At 45.5% G+C, this 20950-nt stretch overlaps 1 protein-coding gene across 1 annotated transcript; it reads left to right on the forward strand.

Annotated features, from left to right (window-relative positions):
• The first annotated feature begins 8817 nt into the window (after nucleotides 1-8817).
• Nucleotides 8818-13515, forward strand: DEDD (death effector domain containing). Its single transcript, XM_040412429.1, has 5 exons — nucleotides 8818-8989; nucleotides 10957-11366; nucleotides 11639-11746; nucleotides 11829-11975; nucleotides 12152-13515. Exons 2-5 carry the CDS (start codon nucleotides 11042-11044, stop codon nucleotides 12526-12528), a joined length of 957 nt encoding a protein of 318 aa, XP_040268363.1. The 5' UTR covers nucleotides 8818-8989; nucleotides 10957-11041; the 3' UTR covers nucleotides 12529-13515.
• Nucleotides 13516-20950: the final 7435 nt, after the last annotated feature.

A 20950-nucleotide genomic window follows, 5' to 3' on the forward strand; every position in this document is an offset into this window, starting at 1 on the left:
AGGAAGATGAGGGGACACTAATGACTAACACAAGAGGAGATGTGGGGACATTATTGACTGTGACACAGGGGGAGATGAGGGGACACTAATAACTGTGACACACAGGGAGATGAGGGGCACTAATAATTGTAACACTGGGTGATGGGACACTAATGACTGTTACACAGGGGGAGATGAGGGGACACTAATGACTGTGACACATGGGGAGATGAGGGGACACTAATTACTGTGACACAGGGGGAGATGAGGGGACACTAATGACTGTGACACACAGGGTGATGAGGGGACACTAATGACTGTGACACATGGGGAGATGAGGGGACACTAATGACTGTGACACACCGAGAGATGAGGGGACACTAATGACTGTGACACTCTGGGAGATGAGGGGACACTAATGACTGTTGTACACAGAGAGATAAGGGGACACTAATGACTGTGACACATGGGGAGATGAGGGGACACTAATGACTGCGACACAGAGAGATGAGGGGACACTAATGACTAAAACACAGGAAGATGAGGGGACACTAATGACTGTAACACAAGAGGAGATGTGGGGACATTACTGACTGTGACACAGGGAGAAATGAGGGGACACTAATAACTGTGACACACAGGGAGATGAGGGGCACTAATAATTGTAACACTGGGTGATGGGACACTAATGACTGTTACACAGGGGGAGATGAGGGGACACTAATGACTGTGACACATGGGGAGATGAGGGGACACTAATTACTGTGACACAGGGGGAGATGAGGGGACACTTATTACTGTGACACATGGAGAGATGAGGGGACACTAATGACTGAAACACAGGGAGATGAGGGGACACTAATTACTGTGACACAGGGGGGGGATGAGGGGACACTTATTACTGTGACACATGGAGAGATGAGGGGACACTAATGACTGAAACACAGGGAGATGAGGGGACACTAATTACTGTGACACACGGGGGGATGAAGGGACACTAATGAGTGTGACACACTGGGAGATGAGGGGACACTAATGACTGCGACACAGAGAGATGAGGGGACACTAATGACTGAAACACAAGAGGAGATGTGGGGACATTATTGACTGTGACACAGGGAGAAATGAGGGGACACTAATAACTGTGACACACAGGGAGATGAGGGGCACTAATAATTGTAACACTGGGTGATGAGGGGACACTAATGACTGTTACACAGGGGGAGATGAGGGGACACTAATGACTGTGACACACAGGGTGATGAGGGGACACTAATGACTGTGACACATGGGGAGATGAGAGGACACTAATGACTGTTACACAGGAAGATGAGGGGACACTAATGACTGTTACACAGGGGGAGATGAGGGGACACTAATGACTGTGACACACATTGAGATGAGGGGACACTAATCAGTGTGACACACTGGGAGATGAGGGGACACTAATGAGTGTGACACACTGGGAGATGAAGGGACACTAATGACTAAAACACAGGAAGATGAGGGGACACTAATGACTGTGACACACGGGGAGGGGACAATAAAGAATGTGACACACAGGGAGATAAGGGGACACTAATGACTGAAACACGGGGATGAGGGGACACTAATTACTGTAACACAGGGGGAGATGAAGGGACATTAATGACTGTGACACTGGGAGATGAGGGGACACTAATAACTGTGGACACGGGGGGAGGGGACAATAAAGAATGTGACACACAGGGAGACAAGGGGACACTAATGACTGAAACACGGAGATGAGGGGACACTAATTACTGTGACACAGGGGGAGATGAAGGGACATTAATGACTGTGACACAGGTGGGAGATGAGGGGACACTAATGAGTGTGACACACAGAGAGATGAGGGGACACTAATGAGTGTGACACACGGGGAGATGAGGGGACACTAATGACTGTGACACATGGGGAGATGAGGGGACACTAATTACTGTGACACATGAGGAGATGAGGGGACACTAATGACTGTGACACATGGGGAGATGAGGGGACACTAATGACTGTGACACATGGTGAGATGAGGGGACACTAATTACTGTGACACAGGGGGAGATTTGGGGACACTAATGACTGAAACACAGGGAGATGAGGGGACACTAATTACTGTGACACACAGGGAGATAAGGGGACACTAATGAGTGTGACACACTGGGAGATGAGGGGGCACTAATGACTGTGACATAGAGAGATAAGGGGACACTAATGACTGTGACACACAGGGGGAGATGAGGGGACACTAATGACTGTGACACATGGGGAGATGAGGGGACACTAATTACTGTGACACAGGGTGAGATGAGGGGACACTAAAGACTGAAACACAGGGAGATGAGGGGACACTAATTTCTGTGACACACAGGGAGATGTGGGGACATTTTTGACTGTGACACAGGGAGAAATGAGGGGACACTAATCACTGTGACACACAGGGTGATGAGGGGACACTAATGACTGTTACACATGGGGAGATGAGGGGACACTAATGACTGTGACACATGGGGAGATGAGGGGACACTAATGACTGTGACACATGGGGAGATGAGGGGACACTAATGACTGTGACACATGGGGAGATGAGGGGACATTAATGACTGCGACACAGAGAGATAAGGGGACACTAATGACTAAAACACAGGAAGATGAGGGGACACTAATGACTAACACAAGAGGAGATGTGGGGACATTATTGACTGTGACACAGGGGGAGATGAGGGGACACTAATAACTGTGACACACAGGGAGATGAGGGGCACTAATAATTGTAACACTGGGTGATGGGACACTAATGACTGTTACACAGGGGGAGATGAGGGGACACTAATGACTGTGACACATGGGGAGATGAGGGGACACTAATTACTGTGACACAGGGGGAGATGAGGGGACACTAATGACTGTGACACACAGGGTGATGAGGGGACACTAATGACTGTGACACAAGGGAGATGAGGGGACACTAATGACTGTGACACACCGAGAGATGAGGGGACACTAATGACTGTGACACTCTGGGAGATGAGGGGACACTAATGACTGTTGTACACAGAGAGATAAGGGGACACTAATGACTGTGACACATGGGGAGATGAGGGGACACTAATGACTGTGACACACCGAGAGATGAGGGGACACTAATGACTGTGACACTCTGGGAGATGAGGGGACACTAATGACTGTTGTACACAGAGAGATAAGGGGACACTAATGACTGTGACACATGGGGAGATGAGGGGACACTAATGACTGCGACACAGAGAGATGAGGGGACACTAATGACTAAAACACAGGAAGATGAGGGGACACTAATGACTGTAACACAAGAGGAGATGTGGGGACATTATTGACTGTGACACAGGGAGAAATGAGGGGACACTAATAACTGTGACACACAGGGAGATGAGGGGCACTAATAATTGTAACACTGGGTGATGGGACACTAATGACTGTTACACAGGGGGAGATGAGGGGACACTAATGACTGTGACACATGGGGAGATGAGGGGACACTAATTACTGTGACACAGGGGGAGATGAGGGGACACTTATTACTGTGACACATGGAGAGATGAGGGGACACTAATGACTGAAACACAGGGAGATGAGGGGACACTAATTACTGTGACACACGGGGGGATGAAGGGACACTAATGAGTGTGACACACTGGGAGATGAGGGGACACTAATGACTGCGACACAGAGAGATGAGGGGACACTAATGACTGTAACACAAGAGGAGATGTGGGGACATTATTGACTGTGACACAGGGAGAAATGAGGGGACACTAATAACTGTGACACACAGGGAGATGAGGGGCACTAATAATTGTAACACTGGGTGATGAGGGGACACTAATGACTGTTACACAGGGGGAGATGAGGGGACACTAATGACTGTGACACACAGGGTGATGAGGGGACACTAATGACTGTGACACATGGGGAGATGAGAGGACACTAATGACTGTTACACAGGAAGATGAGGGGACACTAATTACTGTGACACAGGGGGAGATGAAGGGACATTAATGACTGTGACACAGGTGGGAGATGAGGGGACACTAATGAGTGTGACACACAGAGAGATGAGGGGACACTAATGAGTGTGACACACGGGGAGATGAGGGGACACTAATGACTGTGACACATGGGGAGATGAGGGGACACTAATTACTGTGACACATGAGGAGATGAGGGGACACTAATGACTGTGACACATGGGGAGATGAGGGGACACTAATGACTGTGACACATGGTGAGATGAGGGGACACTAATGACTGTGACACAGGGGGAGATTTGGGGACACTAATGACTGAAACACAGGGAGATGAGGGGACACTAATTACTGTGACACACAGGGAGATAAGGGGACACTAATGAGTGTGACACACTGGGAGATGAGGGGGCACTAATGACTGTGACATAGAGAGATAAGGGGACACTAATGACTGTGACACACAGGGGGAGATGAGGGGACACTAATGACTGTGACACATGGGGAGATGAGGGGACACTAATTACTGTGACACAGGGTGAGATGAGGGGACACTAAAGACTGAAACACAGGGAGATGAGGGGACACTAATTTCTGTGACACACAGGGAGATGTGGGGACATTATTGACTGTGACACAGGGAGAAATGAGGGGACACTAATCACTGTGACACACAGGGTGATGAGGGGACACTAATGACTGTTACACATGGGGAGATGAGGGGACACTAATGACTGTGACACATGGGGAGATGAGGGGACACTAATGACTGTGACACATGGGGAGATGAGGGGACACTAATGACTGTGACACATGGGGAGATGAGGGGACATTAATGACTGCGACACAGAGAGATAAGGGGACACTAATGACTAAAACACAGGAAGATGAGGGGACACTAATGACTAACACAAGAGGAGATGTGGGGACATTATTGACTGTGACACAGGGGGAGATGAGGGGACACTAATAACTGTGACACACAGGGAGATGAGGGGCACTAATAATTGTAACACTGGGTGATGGGACACTAATGACTGTTACACAGGGGGAGATGAGGGGACACAAATGACTGTGACACATGGGGAGATGAGGGGACACTAATTACTGTGACACAGGGGGAGATGAGGGGACACTAATGACTGTGACACACAGGGTGATGAGGGGACACTAATGACTGTGACACAAGGGAGATGAGGGGACACTAATGACTGTGACACAAGGGAGATGAGGGGACACTAATGACTGTGACACACCGAGAGATGAGGGGACACTAATGACTGTGACACTCTGGGAGATGAGGGGACACTAATGACTGAAACACGGGGATGAGGGGACACTAATTACTGTAACACAGGGGGAGATGAAGGGACATTAATGACTGTGACACTGGGAGATGAGGGGACACTAATAACTGTGGACACGGGGGGAGGGGACAATAAAGAATGTGACACACAGGGAGACAAGGGGACACTAATGACTGAAACACGGAGATGAGGGGACACTAATTACTGTGACACAGGGGGAGATGAAGGGACATTAATGACTGTGACACAGGTGGGAGATGAGGGGACACTAATGAGTGTGACACACAGAGAGATGAGGGGACACTAATGAGTGTGACACACGGGGAGATGAGGGGACACTAATGACTGTGACACATGGGGAGATGAGGGGACACTAATTACTGTGACACATGAGGAGATGAGGGGACACTAATGACTGTGACACACAGGGAGATGAGGGGACACTAATTACTGTGACACACAGGGAGATAAGGGGACACTAATGAGTGTGACACACTGGGAGATGAGGGGGCACTAATGACTGTGACATAGAGAGATAAGGGGACACTAATGACTGTGACACACAGGGGGAGATGAGGGGACACTAATGACTGTGACACATGGGGAGATGAGGGGACACTAATTACTGTGACACAGGGTGAGATGAGGGGACACTAAAGACTGAAACACAGGGAGATGAGGGGACACTAATTTCTGTGACACACAGGGAGATGTGGGGACATTATTGACTGTGACACAGGGAGAAATGAGGGGACACTAATCACTGTGACACACAGGGTGATGAGGGGACACTAATGACTGTTACACATGGGGAGATGAGGGGACACTAATGACTGTGACACATGGGGAGATGAGGGGACACTAATGACTGTGACACATGGGGAGATGAGGGGACACTAATGACTGTGACACATGGGGAGATGAGGGGACATTAATGACTGCGACACAGAGAGATGAGGGGACACTAATGACTAACACAAGAGGAGATGTGGGGACATTATTGACTGTGACACAGGGGGAGATGAGGGGACACTAATAACTGTGACACAGGGTGAGATGAGGGGACACTAAAGACTGAAACACAGGGAGATGAGGGGACACTAATTTCTGTGACACACAGGGAGATGTGGGGACATTATTGACTGTGACACAGGGAGAAATGAGGGGACACTAATCACTGTGACACACAGGGTGATGAGGGGACACTAATGACTGTTACACATGGGGAGATGAGGGGACACTAATGACTGTGACACATGGGGAGATGAGGGGACACTAATGACTGTGACACATGGGGAGATGAGGGGACATTAATGACTGCGACACAGAGAGATGAGGGGACACTAATGACTAACACAAGAGGAGATGTGGGGACATTATTGACTGTGACACAGGGGGAGATGAGGGGACACTAATAACTGTGACACAGGGTGAGATGAGGGGACACTAAAGACTGAAACACAGGGAGATGAGGGGACACTAATTTCTGTGACACACAGGGAGATGTGGGGACATTATTGACTGTGACACAGGGAGAAATGAGGGGACACTAATCACTGTGACACACAGGGTGATGAGGGGACACTAATGACTGTTACACATGGGGAGATGAGGGGACACTAATGACTGTGACACATGGGTAGATGAGGGGACACTAATGACTGTGACACATGGGGAGATGAGGGGACACTAATAACTGTAACACAAGGGAAGATGTGGGGACACTAATTACTGTGACACATGGGGAGATGAGGGGACACTAATTACTGTGACACAGGGGGAGATGAGGGGACACTTATTACTGTGACACATGGAGAGATGAGGGGACACTAGTGATTGTTACACGTGGGGAGATGAGGGGACACTAATGACTGTGACACACAGGGAGATGAGGGGACACTAATGAGTGTGACACAGTGAGATGAGGGGACATTAATAATTGTAAAACTGGGAGATGAGGGGACACTAATGACTGTGACACATGGGGAGATGAGTGGACACTAATTACTGTGACTCAGGGGAAGATGAGGGGACACTAATTACTGTGACTCAGGGGATGATGAGGGGACACTAATAACTGTAACACAAGGGGAGATGTGGGGAACTATTGACTGTGACACAGGGAGAAATGAGGGGCACTAATAATTGTAACACTGGGTGATGAGGGGACACTAATGACTGTTACACGGGGAAATAAGGGGACACTAATGACTGAAACACATGGGGAGATGAGGGGACACAAATTACTGTGACACAGGGGGAGATAAGGGGACACTAATGAGTGTGACACACTGGGAGATGAGGGGACACTAATGACTGGGACACGGAGAGATGAGGGGACACTAATGAATAAAACACAGGAAGAGCAGGGGACACTAATAATTGTAACACTGGGTGATGAGGGGACGCTAATGACTGTTACACAGGGGGAGATGAGGGGACACTAATGACTGTGAGACAGGGGGAGATGAGGGGACACTAATAACCAGGACACGGAGAGATGAGGGGACACTAATGACTAAAACACAGGAAGATCAGGGGACACTAATCACTGTGACATAAGGAGTTGAGGGGACACTAATATCTGTTACACAGGGGGAGATGAGGGGACACTAATGACTGTGAGACAGGGGGAGATGAGGGGACACTAATAACCAGGACACGGAGAGATGAGGGGACACTAATGACTAAAACACAGGAAGATCAGGGGACACTAATCACTGTGACACAAGGAGTTGAGGGGACACTAATATCTGTTACACAGGGGGAGATTAGGGGACACTAATAACCAGGACACGGAGAGATGAGGGGACACTAATGACTAAAACACAAGAAGATCAGGGGACACTAATGACTGTGACACCGGGAGAGATGAGGGGACACTAATAACTGTGACACACAGGGAGTTGATCGGACACTAATAACTGTGACACAGGGGGGGATGAGGGGGCACTAATGACTGACACACAGTGAGATTAAGGGACACTAATGACTGTTACACAGGGGGAGATGAGGGGACACTAATAACTGTAACACAAGTGGAGCTGTGGGGACACTAATGACCGTGACACACAGGTTGATGGGGGACACTAATAACTGTAACACAGGGGAGATGAGGGGCAATAATAACTGTGACACACAGAGATGAAGGGACTCTAATAACTGTGACACACAAGAAGAGACAGTAATAAGTGTAACACACAGGAGAGGAGATTAACTATATAGGTTGCTATAGGTAACAGCAGTTTTCCCCAGTGGGGTCAGAGGTTACTACGGAAGCCTTGTGCGGACAGTCTTTGGTCTTGGCTAGTTCATTACATTTTACTCTCTTGATACTGCTCATAGGGTACTAGCATGCCCACTTCCAAGATGGCCGCCTCTCTATGACGACTATGGCAGTGAAGCCTCCTACTCACTCCCTGTGCGTGCCCCTACGTCGCCCACAGTTAAGATGTCTTCCCTGTTGTCATTGTTCTCTATGGGACTGAAGCCGAGCTACGGAAAGTAGAGAGGTCCAATCTCCGACCGAGCTCCGCCTCTTCCAACGGCAACGGTGCCCGGATGTTCCCGTCTCCCTGAGCTGCTGCTGATAGAGAAGCTGACGGTTCCGTAATGGTTGCTCCGTCCTGAGAGTGCAGAGAGGAGGCGGTGGCGCAGGGTGGCAGTGTGTGACAGCGCCGGCTGGTAAGAGACTGGGGCCGTGCCCGGGCCTGGTGCTCCCCCGTGGCCTGAAGCACCCCAAGTACATAGCCTCCCCAGCATGTGTGTATGGAGAGGGCCCAGAGCCCCCCTCATGCAGCCTGTGCCCCCAGTGCTGCTCCCCACCCAGTAAGTGCAGAATTGGAGGTGCCCCCCATGTACTAGGATGTCACCCCCCCACTGTAGTGTCTGGGGCACGGTTTGGGTCCACGCCCCCAGTGTTGCCCCCTGCCCACATGTGCCTCCAGCTGTATTTACCCCGGTGCATTGCCCCTCCCCCATTCACTGGAGTTACACCCACTGTGCCTGATCCGCACCCCCCGTTACCGCCGCCATCAGGGCAGTGAGGGTTCCCCTTTATTTCTATAAAGTTTCAACGCTTTTTCCAGTTCCTCACCGTTGTCAAGATTTCTGCTTGCTGCCAGTGAATGGAAACAGTAATCTGACCTGATTCGTCTCCCAGCTGAGGGTCTGTTACTGTGGCATCCAGTCCTGTGCGGATAGTTGGTTGTCATTCTGAAGTCCGAGTGCTAATCTCTGGATCGGATACAATTGTGCCAAACTCTCAGCTGTGAGGAGCTTTAGGTCCGCTTCTGGGTCTGTTCACTGCCAGCAATCAGAGATTTTGGAAATGACACAAAGTCTATTAGAGAGGTGTAGAATGTATCATTGTATAATTCTCGTACCCTGTATAGGGGCCCCCTGACTCCGGGCCCCCGTCCAGCACCACTGTCTAATACTGGAAGCTGTGGCCATTCATTGGTGGAACATTGTGGCTCCCTCTAGGGGTGGAATCACTGGACCACAGCCCCACCTCCAGGCTGATAGCCCCACCCACACTGTACCGCCATAGAAAACGCTGTATTGTCAGGGTCATCTCAGACAGCCGGTCACTGGGCCCCCAGTAATTTCGACACAAACCGCACACATGGGGCCCCTCCAAGGGTATTCTGAGATGTCTGTGGTCTCCAGCAGCACAGATTATTTCAGCAGAGGAGTGTGCTGATCTTGTGGAGATCACAGGCTGAGAGTTACATAGTGGAAGGAGCAGGGTCCCAGCATCACAGAGGATTTCAGGAGAGGAGTGTGCTGATCTTGTGGAGGTCACAGGCTGAGAGTTACATAGTGGAAGGAGCAGGGTCCTCCCAGCAGCACAGAGGATTTCAGGACAGGAGTGTGCTGATCTTGTGGAGGTCACAGGCTGAGAGTTACATAGTGGAAGGAGCATGGTCCTCCCAGCAGCACAGAGGAATTCAGGAGAGGAGTGTCCTGATCTTGTGGAGGTCACAGGCTGAGAGTTACATAGTGGAAGGAGCAGGGTCCTCCCTGCAGCACAGAGGATTTCAGGAGAGGAGTGCGCTGATCTTGTGGAGGTCACAGGATGAGAGTTACATAGTGGAAGGAGCAGGGTCCTCCCTGCAGCACAGAGGATTTCAGCAGAGGAGTGTGCTGATCTTGTGGAGATCACAGGCTGAGAGTTACATAGTGGAAGGAGCAGGGTCCTCCCAGCAGCACAGATGATTTCAGGAGAGGAGTGTGCTGATCTTGTGGCGATCACAGGCTGAGAGTTACATAGTGGAAGGAGCAGGGTCCTCCCTGCAGCACAGAGTATTTCAGGAGAGGAGTGTGCTGATCTTGTGGAGGTCACAGGCTGAGAGTTACATAGTGGAAGGAGCAGGGTCCTCCCAGCAGCACAGAGGATTTCAGGAGAGGAGTGTGCTGATCTTGTGGCGATCACAGGCTGAGAGTTACATAGTGGAAGGAGCAGGGTCCTCCCTGCAGCACAGAGTATTTCAGGAGAGGAGTGTGCTGATCTTGTGGAGGTCACAGGCTGAGAGTTACGTAGTTGAAGGAGCAGAACCCACAGCAGCACAGAGGATTTGCGTCGGCCTGTCCAGTGGCGGTGCTGGGGTCTCCACTGTAGTCTGACTGTCTCTTCTTTCACTGTACAGAGGACATTGGTATTTCCTTGTGTCGGAGGCGGCTGGAGGAGGAGGAGGAGGAGGAGGAGAGCGCCCGGGCCTTGAGGTTCCAGCCATGGCCCACCTGAAGCGGAGCTGGGAAGAGGCCTGGTCGGAGGAGGAGTGGGATCGGGAGCACGGACTGTACAGCCTGCACCGGATGTTTGACATTGTGGGCACCCACCTGACGCACCGGGACGTGCGGGTCCTCTCCTTCCTCTTTGTGGACGTTATTGATGACTATGAGAGGGGCATGATCCGCAGCGGCCGGGACTTCTTGCTCGCTCTGGAGAGGCAGGGCCGCTGTGACGAGACCAACTTCCGTCAGGTTCTGCAGCTATTGAGGATCATCACCAGGCACGACCTGCTCCCCTACGTGACGCTGAAGAGGAGGAAGGCCGGTGAGTTCCCCCTCTTCTTAAGGTGGTGTGGCCCTTTTTACTTCTGCGGCCTAATCCAATTAACAAGCAGAGGTGATGGCGCCCTGCTTACCTACTGAAGGGGGCGCTTTGGGGTTCATTAGTCATAAAGGATGATGGGGGGAGGATGTGTAAGGAGCACAGTGCTGGTTATAACGTTAATTCTGCTTGCAGTACCTCAACTTGTCACCAGGTGGCGCTGCAGATTTTACTCCTTGCCAATAAATGTCCTCTTGCCCTGGTGTATCTTGCAGTTTGCCCGGATCTTGTAGATAAATACCTCGAGGAGACGTCCATTCACTACGTCACGCCGCGGACGCACAGCAGCGCAGAGCCGGGCACAGAACAGCCGCACACTACTGGTAAGACGCCGTTACTGCCGCCTGGCATTGTGTGATTCAGCACTGTATACCTAGATTTCTGACTCACTGAATTCTCCCCCAGCGATGCCGCATCATCCCATGGTCTGCTCCTCTCCCTCCGGACCCCAGATCTGCATAAAGAGACCTGGCCGGGGGCGACCACCCCTCAGCAGTCAGAGGAAGAGGAGGAAATCCATCACACCAGACCCCAAGGAGAAACAGACGTGCGGTAAGTCATTCCTTCAGAGCTGCATTCATAATTCTGCTGCTTCACTGTTTCTCATGTAATGCATTGAGGAACACGATGAGTAGTGGTGGGTATGCATTGGTAATGTGGCACCATGTGATTGGTTGACCACCATTAACCCCGCCTCTTTTCCCTCCCCCCCCCCCCCCTTCCCCCAGACATCCGGCTGCGGGTACGAGCAGAGTACTGCCAGCACGAAACGGCCCTTCAAGGAAACGTCTTCTCCAACAAGCAGGACCCTTTAGAACGACAGTTTGAACGTTTCAACCAGGCGAACACCATCTTAAAATCTAGGGACCTTGGCTCTATAATCTGCGACATCAAGTTCTCCGAGCTCACCTACCTGGACGCCTTCTGGCGCGACTACATCAACGGCTCGCTGCTGGAAGCGCTGAAAGGCGTCTTTATCACAGACTCGCTCAAGCAGGCGGTTGGCCACGAGGCTATCAAACTACTGGTCAACGTGGACGAGGAAGATTACGAAATTGGCCGCCAGAAACTGCTACGAAATTTAATAGTGCAAAGTTCCCTGTGACACCAAGGAAACCCCTTTAAGGATACGTCTGGCGCCGCTTAGCAAACATGGCGGCCGATCATCATGGATCCCCCTGAACCTCAATCTGTTATTTTTTTTTTTAATATATATATGTGTATATATATATATGATTAAAAATTGACAAAAAAAATGGAGCTCTATGAACCCAGGAGCGGTAAACACTGTGTGGCGGTGAGGTGCGCGCCCATCCCGCTGTGAATACTGCACCTATATCATAACAGTATATATATTTATGTACATATATAGATATATATAAAGCAGGACTATACATGTGGACTGGCATCCAATGTGCCCCGCCCCCTTCAGGTCACCTGATGTGGCACCTCCCCTGAGGAGCATTGAAATTTCAGTCAACCCGTATCGTGTGTTTGTATGTTTCGTGCACATTTTTATTTTATTTTTTTGACAAATTACAGTTCTCGTCCTTTTGGGGCGGAGAGGTCGTGTGTGGCCGCCGGATATTCGCCATTTTTTATTTTTTTTTCTATTTAGATAAAGCAAAGTTTCCAGCCTATTTTGTAGCAAAGCGCGGCCTTAATACCCAGTCACCATAGTCACCTCGTATTTGTGTGTCCTCCCTGCACCCAGGGGAGGGAATGTGTTACTGATCTGTTGTCTGTGGGGCGAGATTTCGGCGACCATGCACAATTCGATTTTGGGATATAGATCGGATTTAAAAAAAATTGCTAAAGTCAGAATTTTTTGTTTTTATGAGGTACAGTTTACATTCTTTGTGTCTTCACCCGTGTCATGACTATAAATGTTATATCATGTGTTTACCGGACGCAGAAATGGCTGCCATTTTTGTTTCAATACCCCCCTCCTCCCGAAACTGTGGGCACTTATTATTCGCAGCATATGTGACTCTGGAGTGTAGCCAGGACCCTGATCATCCCACCGGGGACGTCCTCGATGAAGATCTGATTGTACCGTGTGAGCGCACAATAAACGTTACCTAGAAATGGTGCCGTTCCTCCTCTGTGATGATCTGTCTCGTCAGTGTTACCGCTCCTTCTCTTACAGGAATCATTCAAAACGAGCAAAAATGGTTTTTGTTTTGATTATGAAAGAAATCGGAACAGAAAAAACGGCAAAAATTCCCACCGAGTTTTAAATATATATTTTTTTCTGCTCAGAAACTCCAAATAAACAATCACAAATGGTGGAATCCTGAAACCTGTATCACGGTGTTCTGTTATCCTGTACTCAGTTCTGTTTTTTTCTCCAGAGGAGGCAGTATTGTGTCGGTTATATACTTGGACATACAGTGGCATGCTTAAGTTTGGGCACCCCCTGGTCACAATCCTTGGGCCGTCTTACACACTTTGCTCGAGGGCTGAAATGATTACTTGAGTGAATCGAGGGCCATGGCAGAACCTTCAGGGGACTGCGAGGGCCATGGTAGAACCTTCAGCAGATCAGGGGACTGTGAGGGCCATGGTAGAACCTTCAGCAGATCAGGGGACTGCGAGGGCCATGGTAGAACCTCCATCAGATCAGGGGTCTGTGAGGGCCATGGTAGAACCTTCAGCAGATCAGGGGACTGCGAGGGCCATGGTAGAACCTTCAGCAGATCAGGGGGCTGTGAGGGCCATGGTAGAACCTTCAGCAGATCAGGGGACTGCGAGGGCCATGGTAGAACCTTCAGCAGATCAGGGGACTGCGAGGGCCATGGTAGAACCTTCAGCAGATCAGGGGACTGTGAGGGCCATGGTAAAACCTTCAGCAGATCGGGGACTGTGAGGGCCATGGTAAAACCTTCAGCAGATCAGTGGACTGCGAGGGCCATGGTAGAACCTTCAGCAGATCAGGGGGCTGTGAGGGCCATGGTAGAACCTTCAGCAGATCAGGGGACTGCGAGGGCCATGGTAGAACCTTCAGCAGATCAGGGGACTGTGAGGGCCATGGTAAAACCTTCAGCAGATCGGGGACTGTGAGGGCCATGGTAAAACCTTCAGCAGATCAGTGGACTGCGAGGGCCATGGTAGAACCTTCAGCAGATCAGGGGGCTGTGAGGGCCATGGTAGAACCTTCAGCAGATCAGGGGGCTGTGAGGGCCATGGTAGAACCTTCAGCAGATTAGGGGGCTGTGTGGGCCATGGTAGAACCTTCAGCAGATCAGGGGGCTGTGAGGGCCATGGTAGAACCTCCAGCTGGGCTGTTTGAGGTCGTCAGTTGTGGATTTTGAGGTATGTTTTTAAAGGGGTTCTGCAGTTTTTTAAACCGATGATCTATCCTTTGGATAGATCATCGGCATCTGATCGACGGGGGTCCGACACCCGGGACCCCTGCCGATCAGCTGTTTGAGAAGGCAGCGGAGTTGGCAGTAGCGCCGCGGCCTTCTCACTGTTTAACGCAGGCCCAGTGATGTCATGAGTAGTATCAATAGCCTGGGCAGGGCTAAGCTCCATTCAAGTGAACAGAGCTTAGCTCCGCCCAGGCCAATGATACTAATCGTGACATCACTGGGCAAGCGGTAAACAGCGAGAAGGCCGTAGCGCTACTGCCTTCTCCAACAGCTACCCGGGACCCCCGCCGATCAGATGCTGATGATCTAGCCAGAGGATAGATCATCGGTTTAAAAAAACTGCAGAACCCCTTTAAGATCGTTATCTATTTGTAGAAGCCATCCCATTTTATTTTTTTTTACAGTTTGTTTCTGGAATTTCATTGAATCCCTTCTTCCCTTTACCCGCGAAAGGTTCCCCGTGCCATCGGCTGCAACACAACCCCCAAGTATGATTGGAGAGGTCTTCTTTTCATGAAATTCTGGGCCCTTTTTTCTCCCAACATACCTTTGCTCGTTGTGGCCAGAGACTTCCATTTTACCCTCATTAGTCCACAGGAATTGTTTCTAAAATGCATGAGGCTTGTTTATATGTTCTTTTGCAGAATTTTGTGCTGAGGATGAAGGTCATATGTGTGCAGGTGTTGCTGAACAGTAGAACCATGTACCACAACTCCAGAGTCTGCTAAATCTTACTGAAGGTCTTTTGCAGTCAAGCGGGTTTTCTGATTTGCCTTTCTAGCAATCCTATAAGCAGATGTCTTGGTCTTCCAGCTCTTGTATCTTCTTCTTGCCTTCTCCTGCTTTGTGTGCCTCAGCTATTTTCATTGTCAGAGTGTTAAGTGGCTACTTAGAAGAACCTATGGCTGCTGTTCTGTAGGACAAGGATAGCGGAGTCTGGGTATTAATAAAGCTTTGAAAGTTTCATCACCTTTAGAACAAGTTTTAACCCTAACAGGTGACTTGAAGGGGTTGTCCGGGTTTAGAGCTGAACCCGAACATATCCCCATTTTCACCCAGGCAGCCCACCCTGACTTGAGCATCGGAGCAGTTAAAGCCTCCGCCCGGCAGTGTGTTATTGTAAATAAAAGAGCCCTTGCCCTGCCCATGAGATGCTCTGATGCTAACATCAGGGGGGGGCTGCCTGGGTGAAATTAGGGGTATGTCCGGGTTCAGCTCTGAACCTGGAAAACACCTTTAAGGTCTGAGACCTCAGTCAAAAAGTTATTTGAGCCCTCAAATCTCCTTGGGTTCTCATACTATTGCAACGTTCTCCAAACTTCTGTACTCTAAAATTGTGCAAAACCAAAATAATCCACTGATATTGCTTAAAATGCTGAAAAATGTTTTTCATCTTTTACTTTATGCCTTTTGGAGATCATTTCATCTTCAACTTGCTTAACTGTTCTCAGTACCAATAATTGTGACCAGGGGTGCCCAAACTGTTACATGCCACTGTAGGAGCGGTATTATAGCAGTTATATCCTTGTACATAGGAGGCAGTATTATAGTAGTTATATCCTTGTACATAGGAGCAGTATTATAGTAGTTATATTCTTGTACATAGGAGCAGTATTATAGCAGTTATATTCTTGTACATAGCAGTATTATAGTAGTTATATTCTTGTACATAGCAGTATTATAGTAGTTATATTCTTGTACATAGGAGCAGTATTATAGTAGTTATATTCTTGTACATAGGAGCAGTATTATAGTAGTTATATTCTTGTACATAGGAGCAGTATTATAGTAGTTATATTCTTGTACATAGGAGCAGTATTATAGTAGTTATATTCTTGTACATAGGAGGCAGTATTATAGTAGTTATATTCTTGTACATAGGAGCAGTATTATAGTAGTTATATTCTTGTACATAGGAGCAGTATTATAGTAGTTATATTCTTGTACATAGGAGCAGTATTATAGTAGTTATATTCTTGTACATAGGAGCAGTATTATAGTAGTTATATTCTTGTACATAGGAGGCAGTAATATAGTAGTTATATTCTTGTACATAGGAGGCAGTAATATAGTAGTTATATTCTTGTACATAGGAGGCAGTATTATAGTAGTTATATCCTTGTACATAGGAGGCAGTATTATAGTAGTTATATTCTTGTACATAGGAGCAGTATTATAGCAGTTATATTCTTGTACATAGGAGGCAGTATTATAGTAGTTATATTCTTGTACATAGGAGCAGTATTATAGTAGTTATATTCTTGTACATAGGAGCAGTATTATAGTAGTTATATTCTTGTACATAGGAGGCAGTATTATAGTAGTTATATTCTTGTACATAGGAGCAGTATTATAGTAGTTATATTCTTGTACATAGGAGCAGTATTATAGTAGTTATATTCTTGTACATAGGAGGCAGTATTATAGTAGTTATATTCTTGTACATAGGAGGCAGTATTATAGTAGTTATATTCTTGTACATAGGAGGCAGTATTATAGTAGTTATATTCTTGTACATAGGAGGCAGTATTATAGTAGTTATATTCTTGTACATAGGAGCAGTATGATAGTAGTTATATTCTTGTACATAGGAGGCAGTATTATAGTAGTTATATTCTTGTACATAGGAGCAGTATTATAGTAGTTATATTCTTGTACATAGGAGGCAGTATTATAGTAGTTATATTCTTGTACATAGGAGCAGTATTATAGTAGTTATATTCTTGTACATAGGAGCAGTATTATAGTAGTTATATTCTTGTACATAGGAGGCAGTATTATAGTAGTTATATTCTTGTACATAGGAGGCAGTATTATAGTAGTTATATTCTTGTACATAGGGGGGCAGTATTATAGTAGTTATATTCTTGTACATAGGGGGCAGTATTATAGTAGTTATATTCTTGTACATAGGGGGCAGTATTATAGTAGTTATATTCTTGTACATAGGAGGCAGTATTATAGTAGTTATATTCTTGTACATAGGAGGCAGTATTATAGTAGTTATATTCTTGTACATAGGAGGCAGTATTATAGTAGTTATATTCTTGTACATAGGAGGCAGTATTATAGTAGTTATATTCCTGTACATAGGAGGCAGTATTATAGTAGTTATATACTTGTACATAGGAGGCAGTATTATAGTAGTTATATTCTTGTACATAGGAGGCAGTATTATAGTAGTTATATTCTTGTACATAGGAGCAGTATTATAGTAGTTATATTCTTGTACATAGGAGCAGTATTATAGTAGTTATATTCTTGTACATAGGAGGCAGTATTATAGTAGTTATATTCTTGTACATAGGAGCAGTATTATAGTAGTTATATTCTTGTACATAGGAGGCAGTAATATAGTAGTTATATTCTTGTACATAGGAGGCAGTAATATAGTAGTTATATTCTTGTACATAGGAGGCAGTATTATAGTAGTTATATCCTTGTACATAGGAGGCAGTATTATAGTAGTTATATTCTTGTACATAGGAGGCAGTATTATAGTAGTTATATTCTTGTACATAGGAGGCAGTATTATAGTAGTTATATTCTTGTACATAGGAGCAGTATTATAGTAGTTATATTCTTGTACATAGGAGGCAGTATTATAGTAGTTATATTCTTGTACATAGGAGGCAGTATTATAGTAGTTATATTCTTGTACATAGGAGGCAGTATTATAGTAGTTATATTCTTGTACATAGGAGCAGTATTATAGTAGTTATATTCTTGTACATAGGAGGCAGTATTATAGTAGTTATATTCTTGTACATAGGAGGCAGTATTATAGTAGTTATATTCTTGTACATAGGAGCAGTATTATAGTAGTTATATTCTTGTACATAGGAGGCAGTATTATAGTAGTTATATTCTTGTACATAGGAGGCAGTATTATAGTAGTTATATTCTTGTACATAGGGGGCAGTATTATAGTAGTTATATTCTTGTACATAGGGGGCAGTATTATAGTAGTTATATTCCTGTACATAGGAGGCAGTATTATAGTAGTTATATACTTGTACATAGGAGGCAGTATTATAGTAGTTATATTCTTGTACATAGGAGCAGTATTATAGTAGTTATATTCTTGTACATAGCAGTATTATAGTAGTTATATTCCTGTACATAGGAGCAGTATTATAGTAGTTATATTCTTGTACATAGGAGCAGTATTATAGTAGTTATATTCTTGTACATAGGAGCAGTATTCTAGTAGTTATATTCTTGTACATAGTAGTAGTATTATAGTAGTTATATTCTTGTACATAGGAGGCAGTATTATAGTAGTTATATTCTTGTACATATGAGCAGTATTATAGTAGTTATATTCTTGTACATAGGAGGCAGTATTATAGTAGTTATATTCTTGTACATAGGAGGCAGTATTATAGTAGTTATATTCTTGTACATAGGAGCAGTATTATAGTAGTTATATTCTTGTACATAGGAGGCAGTATTATAGTAGTTATATTCTTGTACATAGGAGGCAGTATTATAGTAGTTATATTCTTGTACATAGGAGCAGTATTATAGTAGTTATATTCTTGTACATAGGAGGCAGTATTATAGTAGTTATATCCTTGTACATAGGAGCAGTATTATAGTAGTTATATTCTTGTACATAGGAGCAGTATTATAGCAGTTATATTCTTGTACATAGCAGTATTATAGTAGTTATATTCTTGTACATAGCAGTATTATAGTAGTTATATTCTTGTACATAGGAGCAGTATTATAGTAGTTATATTCTTGTACATAGGAGCAGTATTATAGTAGTTATATTCTTGTACATAGGAGCAGTATTATAGTAGTTATATTCTTGTACATAGGAGCAGTATTATAGTAGTTATATTCTTGTACATAGGAGGCAGTATTATAGTAGTTATATTCTTGTACATAGGAGCAGTATTATAGTAGTTATATTCTTGTACATAGGAGCAGTATTATAGTAGTTATATTCTTGTACATAGGAGCAGTATTATAGTAGTTATATTCTTGTACATAGGAGCAGTATTATAGTAGTTATATTCTTGTACATAGGAGGCAGTAATATAGTAGTTATATTCTTGTACATAGGAGGCAGTAATATAGTAGTTATATTCTTGTACATAGGAGGCAGTATTATAGTAGTTATATCCTTGTACATAGGAGGCAGTATTATAGTAGTTATATTCTTGTACATAGGAGCAGTATTATAGCAGTTATATTCTTGTACATAGGAGGCAGTATTATAGTAGTTATATTCTTGTACATAGGAGCAGTATTATAGTAGTTATATTCTTGTACATAGGAGCAGTATTATAGTAGTTATATTCTTGTACATAGGAGGCAGTATTATAGTAGTTATATTCTTGTACATAGGAGCAGTATTATAGTAGTTATATTCTTGTACATAGGAGCAGTATTATAGTAGTTATATTCTTGTACATAGGAGGCAGTATTATAGTAGTTATATTCTTGTACATAGGAGGCAGTATTATAGTAGTTATATTCTTGTACATAGGAGGCAGTATTATAGTAGTTATATTCTTGTACATAGGAGGCAGTATTATAGTAGTTATATTCTTGTACATAGGAGCAGTATGATAGTAGTTATATTCTTGTACATAGGAGGCAGTATTATAGTAGTTATATTCTTGTACATAGGAGCAGTATTATAGTAGTTATATTCTTGTACATAGGAGGCAGTATTATAGTAGTTATATTCTTGTACATAGGAGCAGTATTATAGTAGTTATATTCTTGTACATAGGAGCAGTATTATAGTAGTTATATTCTTGTACATAGGAGGCAGTATTATAGTAGTTATATTCTTGTACATAGGAGGCAGTATTATAGTAGTTATATTCTTGTACATAGGGGGGCAGTATTATAGTAGTTATATTCTTGTACATAGGGGGCAGTATTATAGTAGTTATATTCTTGTACATAGGGGGCAGTATTATAGTAGTTATATTCTTGTACATAGGAGGCAGTATTATAGTAGTTATATTCTTGTACATAGGAGGCAGTATTATAGTAGTTATATTCTTGTACATAGGAGGCAGTATTATAGTAGTTATATTCTTGTACATAGGAGGCAGTATTATAGTAGTTATATTCCTGTACATAGGAGGCAGTATTATAGTAGTTATATACTTGTACATAGGAGGCAGT

This window comes from Bufo bufo, chromosome 11 (genome assembly GCF_905171765.1).
Source record: "Bufo bufo chromosome 11, aBufBuf1.1, whole genome shotgun sequence".
In the NCBI taxonomy this organism is placed as follows: Eukaryota; Metazoa; Chordata; class Amphibia; order Anura; family Bufonidae; genus Bufo; species Bufo bufo.